The sequence below is a fragment of the Vigna unguiculata genome, chromosome 3 (assembly GCF_004118075.2).
Source record: "Vigna unguiculata cultivar IT97K-499-35 chromosome 3, ASM411807v1, whole genome shotgun sequence".
In the NCBI taxonomy this organism is placed as follows: domain Eukaryota; kingdom Viridiplantae; phylum Streptophyta; class Magnoliopsida; order Fabales; family Fabaceae; genus Vigna; species Vigna unguiculata.
The window spans coordinates 42,600,349-42,618,949 of NC_040281.1; the positions used below are offsets into that span (position 1 = coordinate 42,600,349).

Consider the following 18,601-nt stretch of genomic DNA (forward strand, 5'->3'; position numbering starts at 1 on the left):
TATATCATTTATGAAGAAATTATAATTTTAGATATTACTTATGAGAACTACCAATATATCACTTCACATCTAATCAATTTTCACGTTAAGTCAAAAATAATAAGACAAATCATTATATTAAGCTATTTTAATAATATAAAAACACTTTTGTAATTTTATGGAAATATTAATTTTATTTTATAAGCTCTTATAAACAAATAGCTCCGAAATTATAATTTTAAATATTGCTATGAAGACAAACCTGAAGTTAATAATTGAAATCACAAAAAAAAATATATCAATCTAATTTACTGGTTTACTTCTACTTTATTTTCGTCACCCAATCCAAATCTTATTGGGTTTGGGCCGGCCCATTTTGACATAAGTCCAGGAAAAAGAAACGCAAGACTAAACACTGAAAGTACTAGTCCTATGTAAGTCTTCGTTAACCTAGAATTCTCATTCCATTTCAGAGGTAGGTAATCGAACATTGCAGAGCTGCAATGGGACGTGTGATCCGTGCGCAGCGTAAGGGTGCGGGCTCAGTCTTCAAGTCCCACACTCACCACCGCAAGGGGCCGGCTCGCTTCCGCAGCCTCGACTTCGGTGAGCGGAATGGCTACCTTAAGGGTGTCGTCACCGACGTCATCCACGACCCTGGCCGCGGCGCCCCACTTGCCAAGGTGACTTTCCGCCATCCATTCAGATACAAGAAGCAAAACGAGCTCTTCGTTGCCGCCGAAGGCCTTTATACCGGTCAGTTCATATACTGTGGCAAGAAGGCCACTCTCGTTGTTGGTAATGTTTTGCCTCTTCGCTCTATCCCTGAAGGAGCTGTTATATGCAACGTTGAGCACCATGTCGGTGACCGTGGTGTCTTTGCTAGGGCTTCCGGCGACTATGCCATTGTTATCAGTCACAACCCTGATAATGACACCTCTAGGTTCGTATCCGTTTATTTTTTGGTTATGTTAAAATTTCAATTTTGAATTGCTCATTATAATTTATGATTTACTGACTTAGGATTGGGGAAGAATTGTTTAGGGTTTTGCAAGTGTTCGGAACGTTATAATTCCGTCTTTCGCGATTCGATTTTTGTTGTAATTGTAATTCTGGAGCATTTGGTCGCGGGTTGATTGTACCTTGCTGGATTAATGTTTGATTGAAGTGCTTAGCATTAGTTTTAATTCATCATCGAGGAAGGTTAGGAATTTGGGTGATTTGGTTTAAGGATATTGTTGGGTGTAGTTCGATTGTTGTGGTAGAGCACTTCTTATTAAAGTGCATTGAATAATATATAATTTAGTGATGAGAAAGGTTGAGGATTTTGGTGAATTGATTTAATGGTTCGTGGATTGTTATTGAAATGGGGGGTGCATTAGAGTGTGCTTTAACTGTGGTTCCTGCTTTTGTACAGGATTAAGCTTCCATCTGGTGCGAAGAAGATTGTTCCGAGTGATTGCAGGGCCATGATAGGGCAAGTTGCAGGTGGTGGAAGGACTGAGAAGCCTCTTCTTAAGGCAGGAAATGCTTACCACAAGTTTAGAGTGAAGAGGAATTGCTGGCCGAAGGTGCGTGGTGTTGCTATGAATCCAGTTGAGCATCCTCACGGAGGAGGTAACCACCAGCACATTGGTCACGCCAGTACTGTCAGGCGTGATGCTCCTCCTGGTCAAAAGGTTGGTCTCATTGCCGCTAGGAGGACTGGTCGTCTTAGAGGACAAGCTGCTGCAACTGCTGCCAAGGCTGATAAGGCTTGAGGAGAGTGTTCTTAGGATTGCTATATTTCATTGCTTGTTTTTCAATTTTGTTTTTCTTTCTCTGATAGATTACGATGTTAATCTGTTTGGCCTCTCTTTTGAGAACCATTCTCTGCTTAAAACATGGAGTTTTTAGTAGACGGTCATTTATATCTGAGTTACATGTCCTTTGGCTGCATGATGGCACTGTTATTGTTTATGATGACACTCGATGTTGTATTTTGGGATTCCTTCGAGCTTTTCGGATTTGCAATGGTTAAACATAAAATAAAAGATAATGATTTATCAGATCCATTGATGTTTGACAATTCTATATAGGTTTAGATTTTGAGTGAAAGGGGTGTATGTTTTTGCATTATTACCGACGGTGTTACTAATTTGAATTATTTAACAAATAATGTTATTAAATTTTTGGATCTTTTGTTGCTGATATATCCTGGCTTCTTTTGGGTCCAGCTCTTAAAGCTTTTCATGATGGGGTTATGAATTCAGAGATGATTGACGAAAACATTTTACACACGCTGGCTATAGCGCGGTAGAATATTTATGATGAATTTATGTTGGAATGTCTAAAGATTTTATTATGCCCATGTTATGTTGTTCGAGAGAAATATGTATTATATTCAATAATGCTTGTATCTAGATGTGAGAGAGTCATGTAACTTGGTTCATATATGTTGATTCAATTTGATTAATTTGATTTATTTTTTGGTGAATTAGAAATTTTAAAATCCGGTTGGGTCAGTGTTTTGATTCATTTATGAATTTTATTTTTCTTGGTTATTTATTTGAAATATTTATTGTATTATAATTAGAGTAAATTTATTTAATTTATTTTTTATTATAATAGAATCAAAGTGCTCACTTGTTTTTTGAAGTATTATTATAAAGGTAATAGTTAGAAATGAAAGTATCAAGTGACAAACAAATTAATTAAATATTTAAACTATTCAAATATTATCAAACAATATTTTAGTATTTAAAAATTAAAATTGTGAACCTATATAATTAGAAGTAGTAAATAATTATAACAAAAAAATTAAAAAAATGTTGGTGGGTTAAGTAGGTCAATCTACATTTAATTTGGCTAGAATATGTTTAACCCGTGAGTTGGGTTTGGTTCAGTTTATTTTTTTTAAAAATAAAACTTTTTAATTTAATTCGGCTCAAACATGTGATGAGTCGACTCACATATCGAAACTCATTTAGACTTCTCTAATTGTATCCCTCAAATGAATAAAAGTCCGCTTATTTATTTATTTATGTGACAATGATTAATTTAAATGATATACTCTTCCGATGTAGAAGTTTTTTATTTTTAGATTTACTAAGGGAAAGAATTACTTCGAATTATAAGATGCGATCATTAGAGATGACAAATAAACTCGTGTATTGTCGAAACCTGTCCCCGTTTTAACGGAAAATCTCCACATTGACTGGGTATGGGGAGGGAATCTCTGACTTTTTCGATTAGGTATGGAGATATACATATCCTCACCATAATACCCGTTCCCGCCATATCTCTGTCTTTGTTTAAATTATTAAAATATTCATAATTAATTAAGTAATTATATATATATATATATAATTTCTTTTTTATTTATTCTAATTATTTGGTTTGTCATGAAACTCATTTGCATCTCCAATATATTTTTCATCTTATCATAATCTTTATGTAATTATGTTAAAATGATGTATGTGAATTAAAAAAAAAATATGTCTCACAATTTGAATATTTTTATTATTTTTTAATATTTTTATTTATTATATATTTTCCTAGAATGTTTAATACTCTCAATTTAAGTGTTTAATAGCATAAACCTTTCATTTACTAGGTAATATAACAAAAAATCTTTCCTTATTATTATTATTTTTTTTTTCATTTGAAGAACTTTTGTTTCACTAAAACAATTTTCATTATTTCTCAACCATTGAGTATGTATGTTAATATTTGAAAAGTTTTCTTAGATCTGTAAGGTATTTTTCATCTTATTATACCCTTAATTATACATTTATTTTCATTTGTGCGATTTCTTTCAATAGTCTTTCAAATTGTTTCTAAGACACACATTTGTTAATTTTTTAATATTTTTATTTGTTTTTTATTTTTATCATGTACAATATTATTTTGATATATTTTATCTAATTATTTTGTATTTTCTAACTCATTATTAATCATACTGTAATTTTTCACTATAATTGTATAAATAAATTTTATTTACTACAATATAAAAATTTAATGTAATTGTCATGAATATTTTTTTATCACCATCCAACATAAGTTCAAAATATACAAGATCTATGTCAAAATTTTATTATTATGTTTATTATTTGTTCTTTGCATTATTTTGATCAAGTGATATATTATAACTTTTATTAGTGTATAAAAAATAGATTCATTAGAATTTTAAAAATTGAAGTAAACAAACATTTAAAATATATTTTAATTTGAATCTTTGTTTTCCTTTTATATTTTTAAATTTTATCAACTAGGTTTCATTAATGTTTGCAGTTTGCAAATTTAATAAATGTTTTAGTTTTCATGAAATTTTATTTGGTATTCTAATATAAAATGTAAACAATTATAATTTAGTTCAAAGTATTTGATATCGAAGAAAAAACCATCGTCCAATATTAAATATTTGATAATATTATGTTTCCTTTACTGTAATTTTTTATTTTTTATAAAAATTAATTAAAATTAATATTGGAGTAGTAAGAAAACAGATACAGTTATGAGTACGAAATTATACTCATTACCCGTTTGGGATGAGAATGAGACAAAAATTTGATACCCATTAAATTTAGGAACAAGGATAAGTTTTTTTTAATAAAAATAAATATAAGATAGCGAAAACCGTACCGTTGCATTACCATCCCTAGCTATCACTACATTTAATATATAAGAAATATTTCATTGTTACTGTATGAGAAACATATAAATGAAGTTTTCCATTCTAGTTTTTTCAGGGTTTGTCATATCATAAATTATTTTAGATTGATTGTGATTGAGTTGATATGTAATTTTTTTAAGGTGAATCAATATAACTCTATAGATATTTTTTTCTCAATCTATATTTAATTGTTTCAATTGTTAAAAAATTAATTGTTTTGATCTTGCTTTCTCAGGAACATTTTCTGTAAAGATCATTAGTGTAATAACTAGATTTTTCGATAATAAATATTTGGAAAGGTTGATTTAAGGTAAGTGGCGTAACTCGAAGAAAAATTATAGGGTGTCAAATTAAATTTTTTTATATATAAATTATTTTTTTAATTAAATAAATAAAATTTTTATGTTCTCTACTTAAATTATTTTTTTACATTGATTTACGATGTACTTCTCAATTTCTAATATTTTTCATCATTTTTATTTCAATTTAAAACTATTTAACTAATTTATTATGTGTAACAAAATTTGTAATGCAACTTAGATACATTCATAAAGTTTTACAAATTTAAACTGAAAATACAAAATCCTTAAATTTCATAATTTAGAATTATACTAATATGAGAAAAACTACCATCATGGTTCATGCCAATTTCATAAAAGAATTCCTAAAATCTTGATTAGGGTTCATACTAATTTAGAGAAAACTTAAGTTAGGAAAAACATACTAATAGGAATAAGAGAATCATAAATTTAAAATACATGGATCATAATAGAATACTAATATTGATTTATGAGATATATTGTAATAATACATTCCTCGATCTCTTTGTTCTTCCATTTCTTTCCCGATTATCTTTTTATCTTTCTTTTTACTTTCATACGTTCTTGATAACTTACTCGAAAAGAACCTTATATACAGAGACAAAATCCTAATCCTTTTTATTAACGAACATCCATCAAATTGATTTTTATTTTATTTTTCAAAACAATAAAAATACATAAATAATATATATATATAATATAATTTTAAAATATAGAAATTACATATAAAAAATAAAATTAAAAATACTTTTGGAGAAGCCGTGGTTCTTCTTAGTCATAATAAAGTTCCGCCAATGTTCAAGGTCACGCTTTCACAAAAGTAAGAAAGTTACTTTTAACCTAGTTATAATTTTTATTATTATACTCTTACTTTTGTTCTGGAGTGTTAGTGTATATAGAATTTTGTTTTAAATTCAGTTTCATCACATTCTATTTATATGTAAGAATATATTAAATTCTAATATGGTATCTAGTGTGATAAACCTTTTTTATGGGCACCGATCCAAGTTCATGTTCTCTTTCTCCAATGGCATCATCCACACCAATTATCTTCTTGTATCTATATTAGAGAAATTATCTTTTCTAAGGCCTTGCCATCGCTGTGTGTCCAATGTCTTCTCCTCCTTTTCTTCTTCTTCTTCCTTCTTCTTTTCTTCTCTTTTTCTTCTTCTCTTATAATTTTGGCGCACCTTATTAAGTTGAATTTTGGGCAAGAAATTTCATGCTCCTTTTACTAGTGGATTTATTCATCGGTAAATTTGTCGGTAACAAAAAATTTAAATTGTCGACAAATTTTCAGTTTTGTAATTATCAACGAATTTTATGGACGAATGTTTTTGTTGGTTATTGAAATTTTTATTAACAACAAATTATATCGAAGAATTTTTTTCGTCGATAATGGAAATATGTATTTCTGATGGATTTTTCCTTTATATTACCGACGAATTTTTTTATCAACAATTAAAATATTCAAATATTAAAATTTCGCGGTAATTCCAATTTATCCACAAAAATACATTCATTCGTTTGTAATTCTATTTTTTTTAGTGCCAAATTCATGCAAAATCATGTACTTGAACTCCCAATAAGTAATTTTAGAGTACAAAAAAAGTTACAACAAATGGGGCTTGCAATTAGGGATCGGAAGGAGTACACCCAAACACTTAACGCCTTCGATGGTGGTTCTATGTAGCATGATGAGGAAGGAGGGCAGGGTTGCCAAATCATTCTTGAATTTTTAAGTGGAGGAGAAATGCAGTTGAGGAAGGAGTTGTTCTGGCAACGTTGGCAACTGTAGTTGGCATATCTAGCAACAACATTGACAAGCGCTCTGATGGCGATAGCGTCGTTGCTAATGGCTCTAGTAAAAAATGAATGCTTTCCCTCATTTTAGGTAAAAGAAGAATAAAGGAAGCACATGTGTGTGTAGCGTGACAATGAGGTTTCTGGTGATGGTGGCTTTGGTTTGGTAGAAGACGATATGAGATTGAGTGACCAGCTAAGAGGGGAAAGTGGAACACTAAATGCCTATTTATTTTGGAGAAGAATATGAATCTAACAAGATGTAACATTTAACGTTTAATTTTTATAACAATTTAAATTTAAAAAAAATATCATTTTTCTTAATTTATTTTTTTAAAAATAATAATTTTAAATGTCACGTTAGACAAGTCAACAAAATTTTAATGTCGATATATTTGAGAGATTAAAAGTATTACTTTCGAAAGAACGAGGATAAAAATGGTTCAAAGTTTCAAGCATGGCCCATTTCCAATTTTTGGTAATAGTATATGGATCAAAAATATATTTAACCTATAATAAAATGTGTAAGAAGTTGTCTAAAGTACATAAATGATTTTTAAGATGCAATTAAGTTATTTATTTTTATAATTTTTGGTTTTGTTTTGACAGTTGAATAACTATATCTTTATTAAGTTAGTTTAAAATAATTCTTTGGTTTTCTTTTTTTATCAAAATCTCGAATAAGTTTAAATTTTTTATTAATCTCAATTAAATTCATATTTTTGAAAATATGTAAAAATTAAGTCTTTATTGCATACTAACAACATTAAGCATATATTACATGTCAACTCCTATTTTTTTTTAAATTTTTAAATCAAGTCATATATTTATTATTTTGAGATAAAGATATATATGAATTAAATTGAGATTCATACAATGACTTGACACGTATCCTCGTACTAAATTGATACATGACACAATACTAATATGATACATAACATAAATAATATTTAAAATAAAATAAAATAAAAAAATTGACTTGCAACACATACTTAACAAGATTAATACATTAGTAGCGGGAATGACCTAATTATTTCACATCTTCAAAAACATGAATTTGGACACCTAATTAAGATTTTGATAAAAAAAGAGGTCCATAAAAATATTTAAGCATTTAAGGTAGAGTTTGAACGAAGAGGCCTGTAACGACATTTTGAGTTTAAATTTTTGGATCAAATGATATTGAATTAAAACATATAACTCTTTGTATCAGACAACAATGACTTAAAACATATTATTCTTTATTAAGGCCATAAGGGGAGACTCTGTCTACATTATCCTGGTATAAAAAGTTTATTAATGGTCTAATACGAAGAAGATATAAAAAACTATTTTCAGCTTATCTTACTTTTCAAAAGTTGTAAGTATGATAACATATCCAGGTATCTAGATTTTATATCTATAAGAATATAAACAATTTTTTTATAATTTTTATTTATTTTAGTTTAACTCATAATTTAGAATAGATTTTGAGTGCAGTTTTAAATATATAATCCAAACGATATCTAAAATTTTTAGTTGTTCCTTTCTGTTGTAAGTAGGGATGACAAATAAATCTGTATCCGTGAATATTGTCTAAACCTGTCTCCGTTTTTACGGAGAATTCTCGCATTGACTAGATATAAATATGGATATGAAGAATTCCCGATGTTTTCAATTAGGTATAGAGATGATGTATATATTTGTCCCGTCTTCATACCCGCCAAAATACCCATCTCCACCTAATCTCCATCCCCGTTTAAATTATTAAAATATTCATAGTGAATAAGTGTATATATATATATATATATATATATATATATATATATATTAATACGTACTTTCTATTTTTTATTTCTTCTAATAGTTTGGTTTGTCATAAAATTCATTCGCATCTCTAATATATATTTTCATCTTGTCTCTCCAATATATTTTTCATCTTATCATAACATTTATGCAATACTGTTCAAATGATTTATGTTAATTAAATATTGACATATTTTTTATCTCTCAAATTTGAATATTTTTAATATTTTTATTTATTGCATATTTTCCTTTGATACGAGAACAACGTTTAAGATTCTCAATTTAAGTGTTCAATAGCATAAACCTTTACTAAGTAATATAGAAAATTTATTTATTTTTACTCTATTGTTTTTTTTTTCTTTTGAAGAACTATTTTGTTTTGCTAAAATTTTTAGTTATTTCTCAACCATTGACTATGTTAATATTTGAAAAGTTTTCTTAGATCTCTAAAGTATTTTTCATTTTATCATATCCTTAATTATATATTTATTTTTCTTTGTGCGATTTCATTTAATGGTCTCTCAAATTATTTCTAAGACACACATTTGATCATTTTTTAATAACTTTATTTGTTTTTTATTTTTATAATGCAAAATACTATTCTAGTATATTTTATATAATTATTCTTTTATTTTTTAACTCATTATCATACCATGATTTTGTCATTATAATTATGTATATAAATTTTATGGATTAAATATGGTTTTGGTCCCTTAACTCTTAACTTTCAGTGAATTTTGAAATTAGTTCATTTCGAAACTTTAGACCAATTTAGTCATTCATATTTTGAAATAGGTGGATTTAGTCATTTTAATCAAATTTTATTAAGTTTATTTGACATTTCAAGCGTATTTTATAATAGTATTTGACTTAAAATTAAAATAAAAATGTGTCAAATAGTATAAACAACTCAAATACAATCCTAAAATACGTGCAAAACATCAAATAAACCTAATATAATTTGATTAAAATGACTAAATCCACGTATTTTGAAAGATGAAGGAATAAATTAGTTAAAAGTTTCAAAATGAACTAATTTCAAAATTCACCGAAAGTTCAGTGACCAAAAACATATTTAACCCAAATTTTATTTACTATCATCTAAAATTTTAATGCAATTACCTTGAATTTCTTTTTATCACCATCTAACATATATTGAAGTTCAAAAGATACAATATCTATGTTAAAATTTTATTATTATTAGTTTAATATTTGTTCTTTGCTTTATTTGGATCAAGTGATTTATTATAACTTGTATTAGTGTATAAAAAAAGATTCATTAGAATTTAAAAAATTGAAGTAAACAAACATTTAATATGTATTTTAATTTGAATATTTGTTTTCCTTTTATGTTTTTGTTAATTAAATTTTATCAACTAGAATTCATTAATGTTTACAAATTTAATACATGTTTTAGTTCTCATGAAATTTTACTTGGTATTCTAATTTAAAATGTATACAATTATAATATAATTTTTTTATAAATATTTGATATCGAATAAACAACCTTCATCTTAATATTAAATTGTTGATAATATTATATTTCCTATGTCGTATTTTTTTATTATTTTATAAAAATTAATTAATTAATATTAAAACATAAGAAAATGAGTACGAGTATGTGTACCAATGTATACTCGTTACCCAATAAGAATGAGAATGAAACAAAAATTTAATACTCATTAAATTTGAATATGAAAATAAAGATACATTTTTTCGATAGAAATGAGTAAAAAATAACAAAAATTGTCCCGTCCGTCGCGATCCCTAATTGTGAGTGATTTACATGTACGCTGTAATGTAGAATTAAATTTAATAAAACAACGAAGGTGTGATTATAGTAAAATGTTTATTTATGAATGAATTTAAACGGGCCTTTCAATAAGGTGTAATTATAGTAAAATGTTTATTTATGTACGAATTGAAATTGGGCCGGCCCATATTGACCTAAGCCCGGAAAGAGGAAACCCAACACTGGTACTAGAGTTTCATCTAAGCCTCCATTAACCTAGAATTTCCTTCCCGTCTGAGAGGTAGGTTTATTGAACACTGCAGAGCTGCAATGGGACGTGTGATCCGTGCGCAGCGTAAGGGTGCGGGCTCAGTCTTCAAGTCCCACACCCACCACCGCAAGGGACCGGCTCGCTTCCGCAGCCTCGACTTCGGTGAGCGGAATGGCTACCTTAAGGGTGTCGTCACCGACGTCATCCACGACCCTGGCCGCGGCGCCCCACTTGCCAAGGTGACGTTCCGTCACCCATTCAGATACAAGAAGCAAAACGAGCTCTTCGTTGCCGCCGAAGGCCTTTATACCGGTCAGTTCATATACTGTGGCAAGAAGGCCACTCTCGTTGTTGGTAATGTTTTGCCCCTTCGCTCTATCCCCGAAGGAGCTGTTATATGCAACGTTGAGCACCATGTCGGTGACCGTGGTGTCTTTGCTAGGGCTTCCGGCGACTATGCCATCGTTATCAGCCACAACCCTGACAATGACACCTCTAGGTTCGTATCCACCTTTTTTTTTGGTTATGTTAAAATTTCAATTTTGAATTGCTCATTATAATTTATGATTTACTGACTTAGGATTCGGGAAGAATTGTTTAGGGTTTGCAAGTGTTCGGAACGTTATAATTCCGTCTTTCGCGATTCGATTTTTGTTGTAATTGTAATTCTGGGGCATTTGGTCGCGGGTTGATTGTACCTTGCTGGATTAATGTTTGATTGAAGTGCTTAGCATAAGTTTTAATTCATCAGCGAGGAAGGTTAGGAATTTGGGTGATTTGGTTTAAGGATATTGTTGGGTGTAGTTCGATTGTTATGGTAGAGCACTTCTTATTAAAGTGCATTGAATAATATATAATTTAGTGATGAGAATGGTTGAGGATTTTGGTGAATTGGTTTAATGGTTCGTGGATTGTTACTGAAATGGGGGGTGCATTTGAGTGTGCTTTAACTGTGGCTCCTGCTTTTGTACAGGATTAAGCTTCCATCTGGTGCGAAGAAGATTGTTCCGAGTAATTGCAGGGCCATGATAGGGCAAGTTGCAGGTGGTGGAAGGACTGAGAAGCCTCTTCTTAAGGCAGGAAATGCTTACCACAAGTTTAGAGTGAAGAGGAATTGCTGGCCGAAGGTGCGTGGTGTTGCTATGAATCCAGTTGAGCATCCTCACGGAGGAGGTAACCACCAGCACATTGGTCACGCCAGTACTGTCAGGCGTGATGCTCCTCCTGGTCAAAAGGTTGGTCTCATTGCCGCTAGGAGGACTGGTCGTCTTAGAGGACAAGCTGCTGCAACTGCTGCCAAGGCTGATAAGGCTTGAGGAGAGTGTTCTTAGGATTGGTATATTTGATTGCTTCTTTTTCAATTTTGTTTTTATTCTCTGATAGATTGTTATGTTAATCTGTTTGGCCTCTCTTTTGATAACCATTTTCTGTCCAAAACATGGAGTTTTTAATAGACGGTCATTTATATTTGTTTGAGTTACATGTCCTTTGGCTGCATGATGGTACTGTTGTTATTGTTCTGGTGCCGCTAGGTGTCTGTTTCGGGATTCCTTCTAGCTTTTCGGAGTTGCCGTGGTTAACAAATAATTTTTCACGTACTTCTTATTCTCTTTGATTAAGCTCGTTGTAGATAATCTCACCCTAGGCTTCACTATACTATAATTAGGTTCGTAGAACTTAACGGTGATATTCAATTTACATTATTTTAATAGAATCTCATATATAATCATAAAATATTGAACACAACTTGGAAGCTCTAGCAGTTCTGTACAAGTTTAGATTTTGAGCGGAAAGTATATTACCAAACCCAGAATGGTTTACTGTATCAATTCACTCAGGCGGTCGTGATGATTATTGAATACCTTTGTGGTGATTTTGTGGAGGTGTGGTTGTGTTTCTGTACTCTTAATCACAGTATTAATTTTGATTATTTGATGAATAATGTCATTAAGTTTAATTTCAGGTAGAACTGTTTTTCTCTGAGAGTACAAGTCAAAATCTATTTTGTGATTGTGAATCTTAAATCTAGCTTCTTTTGGATCCAACTATTAAGGCTTTTCATGATGTGGGTTGTGTATAGATTGAAAGATGATTGATTATAAAGCATTACCACCCATGCTTTGTTTTGTTCGTTTCGCTTTAAATTCAAACGGAATCAGGCTACGTAAAAACGTCCAAAGGTTTTATAATGAGCATGTTACGTGTGTGTACATAACATGCTCATTATATCTTTGATGATACATGTAACGCTTTCAATGAAGATAAAAATTGTATTTATTTTCTAATAGTTATTAATTTAGGTGGCATCGTCTCTTGTTCTACCTTTGGTGGTAATGAAGGAAATGAAAGAAATTGAGGGCAGAACATGTTGGACAGGGAGATGAATAAAGTGAAAAAAAAAACGATTAAGAGAAAGTAACATAAAGAAGGAAAACTTGCCATTTAAAAAGATTATAAGTAAATTAGAATAAAATAATTATATAATTATATTATTACTGATGCATTTGCTATGGAAAAAGATTATCACCTTCTTCAATATTTTGTATTTTTATATTTAAGTAAAAAAAATAAAATATGTGAAACAATACAAATTTGTCAGTGAAAAATAAAATATGCGAAATAGTAAAAAGTGAGATATTTTTTACTACTTTATATATTACAAACCAAAAGAAATGTTTTCCTTTAATAAAAACAAGACTCTTAAGAGAGTTTTTGGTGCTAAATTTGATTAGTTTAAAAGTTACTTCAAATTATTATGACATGTGATCACCACTATTTCTATACAAGAAGTTTTTTTTTTTCTCATTTAAACTCGAGAATTATCTCATTACTACTGTATGAAAAGTTTAAGGATATATAAATGGGGTTTTAGAATTAAAATACGTAGCAGAGAGTTCCTGTGAAAAACATAGTAGAGCAATGTCATATAAAATAAAACCCGTATTTTTAGTCTTGGGAGATGCACAACAACATTTTAAAAACCTCATCTTGTGTTGCGTTGTAAATAAATATGGTTTGCTAAACAAAAATGCGTGTATCATTTTATATAATCTATTGTTTATATAGTCTTTTTCCTCATAATATGATCTATGATATAGAGAAATTTAGAAGTGCGTAATCAAAACGACATATAGGTGGAGGGTGGGAGGCGCGTTGGGGCATTTTGTCACGTTCACCTCCTAAAACGACAACCAAAACTCGTTCCCAGTGCGCTTGGTAGTATTTTAGCGGAGACAAAACGCAACGCCTGGGCGAGTGGCCAAAATGGCAGTTCCAGAGAGGAACCATAACCGTTCGTATAATCATCATAAAGTTTTCTCAGTGTTAATTGTTGTCCTATTCCTCCTCCTCCTCGTCGACAATGCTCTCTGCATCAGGTTTCCCGATCGAGTCGCCGAATCCGCCCTCGACCAATCCGACCAACAGCGCTTCCAGGTGGCCGTCTTCGCCCTCGGAAGCTTCTGGCGATCCGAAGCCGTCTTCGGCTGCTTGCCCGGCGTTGTACGCACTACCGTCGGCTACGCCGGCGGATCCAAGTCCAACCCCGAATACCGAAGCTTGGGTGACCATGCCGAATGCGTCAAGGTTCCCAATTTCTCTAATTTCCCACTCAATTCCCTCTTATTCTTACTATATCATAAAATGGACTTACCATCACTAATTGGTTGAAATTGTGACGTCCGTCTGCGTGCCAAACTGTGAAGTTGTTCACATTTTATAGGTTGATCTTTTAATCGATTGTTAACACTGATACATCCATTTTAATTCCTAGAGCTTGGAATTGGATTAGTAACTGTGATGTGGGTTTGAAATGACTATGTTAATCGTTCTTGTTGAAACTACTCTGTTGATATTAGATTTCAGTTCATTTCACCGGGTAAAGTTTCTATACATTGATATTTTGGATTGGGATTATTACGTTTCATCAAATAAGGGGTGAAAGAGATTTGCTACCCTACCAATTTTACTGGTGTTTGCTGATTATTACAGCCTAACCCACATTTTCTATGTATTTCCTAGTAGCAGTTCATGGAATAAGTTTTCTGGCTCTCCACGTCTTGTCTTCTTGTTAACAGTAGACGTGTTATCGGTGGAAACAAGAACATTCTATTCGTCTAGACATTGTTTTGTTTTTACCCACCTTGCTGAGTTTTATGTCCTTTGACATAGTGATGCAGAGTGCTTTAGTCTCAACAAAGTAAAAGCTTAAAGCAATCAAATCATGTGGATATTTTGGTGTACTTTTTGATTTTGGCGCTGGTTGACTTATTCCAAACACTCAACCATCTCATAATTATCTCTGGTTGTTAGGATTGATAAGTAGTTGTTCTATGTTTTTTAATTTTTTGTCCCTGTTGTATTGCAGTGTGTTTCTTGTTCCTAGATTGTGATCGTATCTGAGTTAGTTAGCTAGAGTTGAAAACATGAAACATCTATAGAATCCAACCAAATTGAATAACTGATCAAGGTCTTCTATTTCCAAAGAAATGCTAAGTCCTCACATGTGGCAAAGGTCGCATAAAGAGTGCTAATAGTTAGTCTGTGTCAAACCAATGTACCAATGACTGAGTGAAATTTTGTGTTCTTTTATGTCTGTAAGCCCCAAAAGCCATAGGCGGACTAATGTCCTCCATCACTTTGTTTGATTTGTATATAGATCCTTATTATTTTATAAAACATGAAACTGTCAAGTTTTGGAGGAACTCGTGAACTTTTGACTTGAAGTTGCAGGGACTGTGATATTTATTGAATATTTTGGAATCATGTGTTCATTGTTCATGAAAGAAAAGTTTTTATTTGTAGATCTGGTAAAGATAGTATTATTGCATGCTTTATCCTGTCCTGGTTGTCTTGATTCTGGAATTGGTGTAGACTACTATATATTGATAATATTTTGTAACATTGAACAAATGGAGAAATTTTCATATATTTTGTGAAGAAACTAAATTCATCAATCCATGCTACATCTTAATATCAGATATAACTGCATGAATTTATTATTATGATGAGTTGATGTTGGACGATCTTAATTAAATTAGCCATTATGAGGTGCTATTGCAATGCAGGTTGAGTATGATCCACAGCAGATTAGTTTTAGGGAACTACTGGATATTTTTTGGTCAAGCCATGATCCTAGGCAAGTGTATGGCCAAGGTCCTGATGTGGGTAAACAATACAGGTAGGAGAAGTCCTGATCTCAACTACCATATTCAGCCTAGTGTTATGTACTTAACAATGTCTGTATTCTGGCAGATCTATTATTTTTGTCAATGGAACTGAAGAAGCAAGAATGGCTGCTGTCAGCAAAGAGCAGGAGCAAACCAGATCAAGAAGCAGCATTGTGACTACTCAAATTCTACAATTCGGAACATTTTACCCTGCAGAGCCAGAGCACCAGGTTTCGTTTCCAAAATATTTTATTTAAATTGATGTTCGACAACACTAATTTGAGTGAATGGTAGTAAAAATCAAATTTCGTCTTTTTTAAGTTTGTTTGGGAAATAAGACCTAACATGTTTGTCTGACTCATATGATTCACGGTCTAACACTTTTAATTTTGTTAAGACCTGGAACCAAGAAGTTTTAATTTTGAAAACTTGGATGACTAACCGACAATGTACAATCTTAGGAGACAAAACGACAGTGCAAAATACAAATGACTGTATTTCACAATAATAGTGGCTGCGAGGCTCATATATTCTTCCAATCATCTTTGCCATACCATGGTCCTGAATGACAAAAGAATCAACATTAAATGTTATTGAGCAATTTAAAGACTGTCAAATTTTACTCAAAGTGATTAGGTTGAATGTACAGTTAAGGATAAATAAAACGAACTTAGATTCTATTAGGGGTAAAGAGAAACTTAACCAAATCTTTTGGAAGCAATTCTATACCTTTATCTGCCAAGGTAAAGGTGAGGAAATTTAAGGGGTGGGTGACATGGAAGAAAATAAAGCATTGCCAACTATGTGATCAGAAGCACCTGAAGATCATGGTACCCTTGACCTAAGAACCAATGTTCCACAAAGGAAGCCCATGATAGATAATTTTTATCCTTTAGTTTCTTTATCGTAATGGTGGGAGTTTGAGAGATAGACAATATGTGGAAGCCGTTTTGTGAAAAAGGAAAAAAGCTCATTTTTTTCAGAGGAGGGCTAGATGTAATCCTCTTTAGTAGAGGAAAAATGGAGGTGAGAACAGATAATGAACTAGACTACGCCAACAAACATTTCGGAGCAGATACAATGGTGTTCCAACAACCGGATGGCAGTGTGTGGCTTCATACATCAAACAGGTACCTGAAGAAGGTATGAGGAAGTGTGGTTGTGATTCTGGCCATACGACTAGTTGGGTTATGTCGTGCTCATCGAAGCACACAAAACCTTAATCTCATTGGTGATATCCTGATAGCAGAGGGAGCACAGATGGTGGTGAACGGAAGAGACAGAGCAGGATGGTACCTGTGAGTCTCTTGCCACTTGTTGGTCTTACATTGTGTTTGTACAAAAAGAAGAAGAAGGTAGTGTACAAGAGAAATAAGAAGAGGGAATAGGGGACAACCACCGTTCTAGATAACTAAAAAACTAGCTTTATAAAAGGCTTAGCAACAAATAAAAGGATTATTTTATCGTTTGTACATTGCAATAGTTATTTATTTGGTAGAGTTGTTATTTTGCGAAAAAAGACTGCTGGAAATTGCCAGGATACCTGTTGTATGGGCATGAATGGAAGTTGTTCACATTTGAATGGTCATACATGCATAGTCTTGGATTGATGTTACACTGGATGAAACATTATACAATTTTACATAAAACAAATTTCTGTACAGATGAAAACTAAAGTATTGCCTTTCAAAGATATTCCCACTAGATTAAATCAAATAACTGATATTGCTTGTTTTGTTCTTAATATGCAGAAATTTGAACTCAAGCAAAATACCATTCTTCTTCAGTTAATTGGCAACCTTCCTGCCGAGGAGCTTGAGAGGTCTAGCCTGGCAACGAAATTGAATGGATATGTAGCAGAGCTTTGCCCTCCAGATATCCAAAAGCGTATTGATGCCAAGATCAATGATATCATTAAAAGGGGTTGGCCAATTTTGAGAGATTTGTAGTTGGCCTCGTGGGAAGTTGCTCAGATTGTCAACATTTCATTATTCAACTAACTCGCTTCGCTTCGCTTCAGCATTGCCTATAGGTTTGTTCAATAGCTTGTATCAGTTGCAGGGCTAGAAGTAAAAAGAGGGTGCTTGCTGATTAAATCATTGTGTTGTGTTTATTGTACTTGTAAAGTCTTTACTCTCCCCCATCTTCAAAAGAAACTTTGTATTTTTTTTTTCTCACTTTTATTATGAGGACAAGAGAGAAACTAGTAATTTTCAGCTTGGTATTAGTGAAGGGGAAATGTAGCCGATTATGTTCGTGCCTGTTTTAGAATGTTATAATTTTTTTTATTAGCTCATTTCATGCTCTTCTCAGTGAGAATCATAATATTCTTAGAAAGAATATTTTTATGAATTATTTACTATATTTATAAGCAAGTAATTAGGTAACATAATCTATTATGCACTAAAAAATCTGTCCACAAGTTTGGATGGTTGCTTTGCCACCACTGTTTGTTCTTCTCGCTTGTAGTGCACAGGAGGGGGTGGAGCATTTTAGGACTTCAGTGAAGTTTCTAGTTAAATTATTTTATTGTATTCTAAACAATGTGGTTGATGGAAGGAAATTTCTCCGTAAGCATTAGCTAATTTTAGAACAGATGTTTTTCCTATTCTGGGAATGTTAATCGAGAAATTTATTTCCTCAGTCACATCTTTTGATATTTACATTTTGTATTTTTATTTTCATAGCCAACCCAATTTTTTTTTAAGTAAGTTCTTTAAACCAATTCATCTCTATTTGAGCAAGAATATCATCTCTATTTGAGCAAGAATATCCTGTATGATTCTTCTAATATGACTAATCCATTATTATTATTATTATTGATATAATGCAATTTCATAAGAATACCTTAAACTTTGTTAATGATTAAATTAATTATTTATATATTTA

General features: G+C 31.4%; 3 protein-coding genes across 3 annotated transcripts; all 3 read left to right on the top strand.

Moving 5' to 3' along the window:
- The first annotated feature begins 423 nt into the window (after positions 1–423).
- LOC114179251 (60S ribosomal protein L8-3-like) lies at positions 424–2,031 on the top strand. The gene is made up of 2 exons (XM_028065518.1): positions 424–922; positions 1,397–2,031. The coding sequence occupies exons 1-2, from the start codon at positions 483–485 to the stop codon at positions 1,737–1,739; spliced, it is 783 nt and encodes a 260-aa protein (XP_027921319.1). The 5' UTR covers positions 424–482; the 3' UTR covers positions 1,740–2,031.
- Positions 2,032–10,550: 8,519 nt separating this feature from the next.
- On the top strand, positions 10,551–12,026 carry LOC114175006 (60S ribosomal protein L8-3-like). The gene is made up of 2 exons (XM_028059760.1): positions 10,551–11,043; positions 11,518–12,026. The coding sequence occupies exons 1-2, from the start codon at positions 10,604–10,606 to the stop codon at positions 11,858–11,860; spliced, it is 783 nt and encodes a 260-aa protein (XP_027915561.1). The 5' UTR covers positions 10,551–10,603; the 3' UTR covers positions 11,861–12,026.
- Positions 12,027–13,692: 1,666 nt separating this feature from the next.
- LOC114179424 (peptide methionine sulfoxide reductase A5) lies at positions 13,693–18,017 on the top strand. Its single transcript, XM_028065764.1, has 4 exons — positions 13,693–14,129; positions 15,611–15,723; positions 15,798–15,942; positions 17,464–18,017. Exons 1-4 carry the CDS (start codon positions 13,809–13,811, stop codon positions 17,659–17,661), a joined length of 777 nt encoding a protein of 258 aa, XP_027921565.1. The 5' UTR covers positions 13,693–13,808; the 3' UTR covers positions 17,662–18,017.
- Positions 18,018–18,601: the final 584 nt, after the last annotated feature.

Excerpts from the sequence above, each read along its gene's own strand:
- LOC114179251 (XM_028065518.1), top strand. The coding sequence starts at position 483 with ATGGGACGTGTGATCCGTGCGCAGCGTAAGGGTGCGGGCTCAGTCTTC. Across the intron at positions 923-1,396 it reads CCTGATAATGACACCTCTAG|GATTAAGCTTCCATCTGGTG; the intron begins GTTCGTATCCGT and ends GCTTTTGTACAG.
- LOC114175006 (XM_028059760.1), top strand. The coding sequence starts at position 10,604 with ATGGGACGTGTGATCCGTGCGCAGCGTAAGGGTGCGGGCTCAGTCTTC. Across the intron at positions 11,044-11,517 it reads CCTGACAATGACACCTCTAG|GATTAAGCTTCCATCTGGTG; the intron begins GTTCGTATCCAC and ends GCTTTTGTACAG.
- LOC114179424 (XM_028065764.1), top strand. The coding sequence starts at position 13,809 with ATGGCAGTTCCAGAGAGGAACCATAACCGTTCGTATAATCATCATAAA. Across the intron at positions 15,724-15,797 it reads GATGTGGGTAAACAATACAG|ATCTATTATTTTTGTCAATG; the intron begins GTAGGAGAAGTC and ends GTATTCTGGCAG. Across the intron at positions 15,943-17,463 it reads CTGCAGAGCCAGAGCACCAG|AAATTTGAACTCAAGCAAAA; the intron begins GTTTCGTTTCCA and ends CTTAATATGCAG.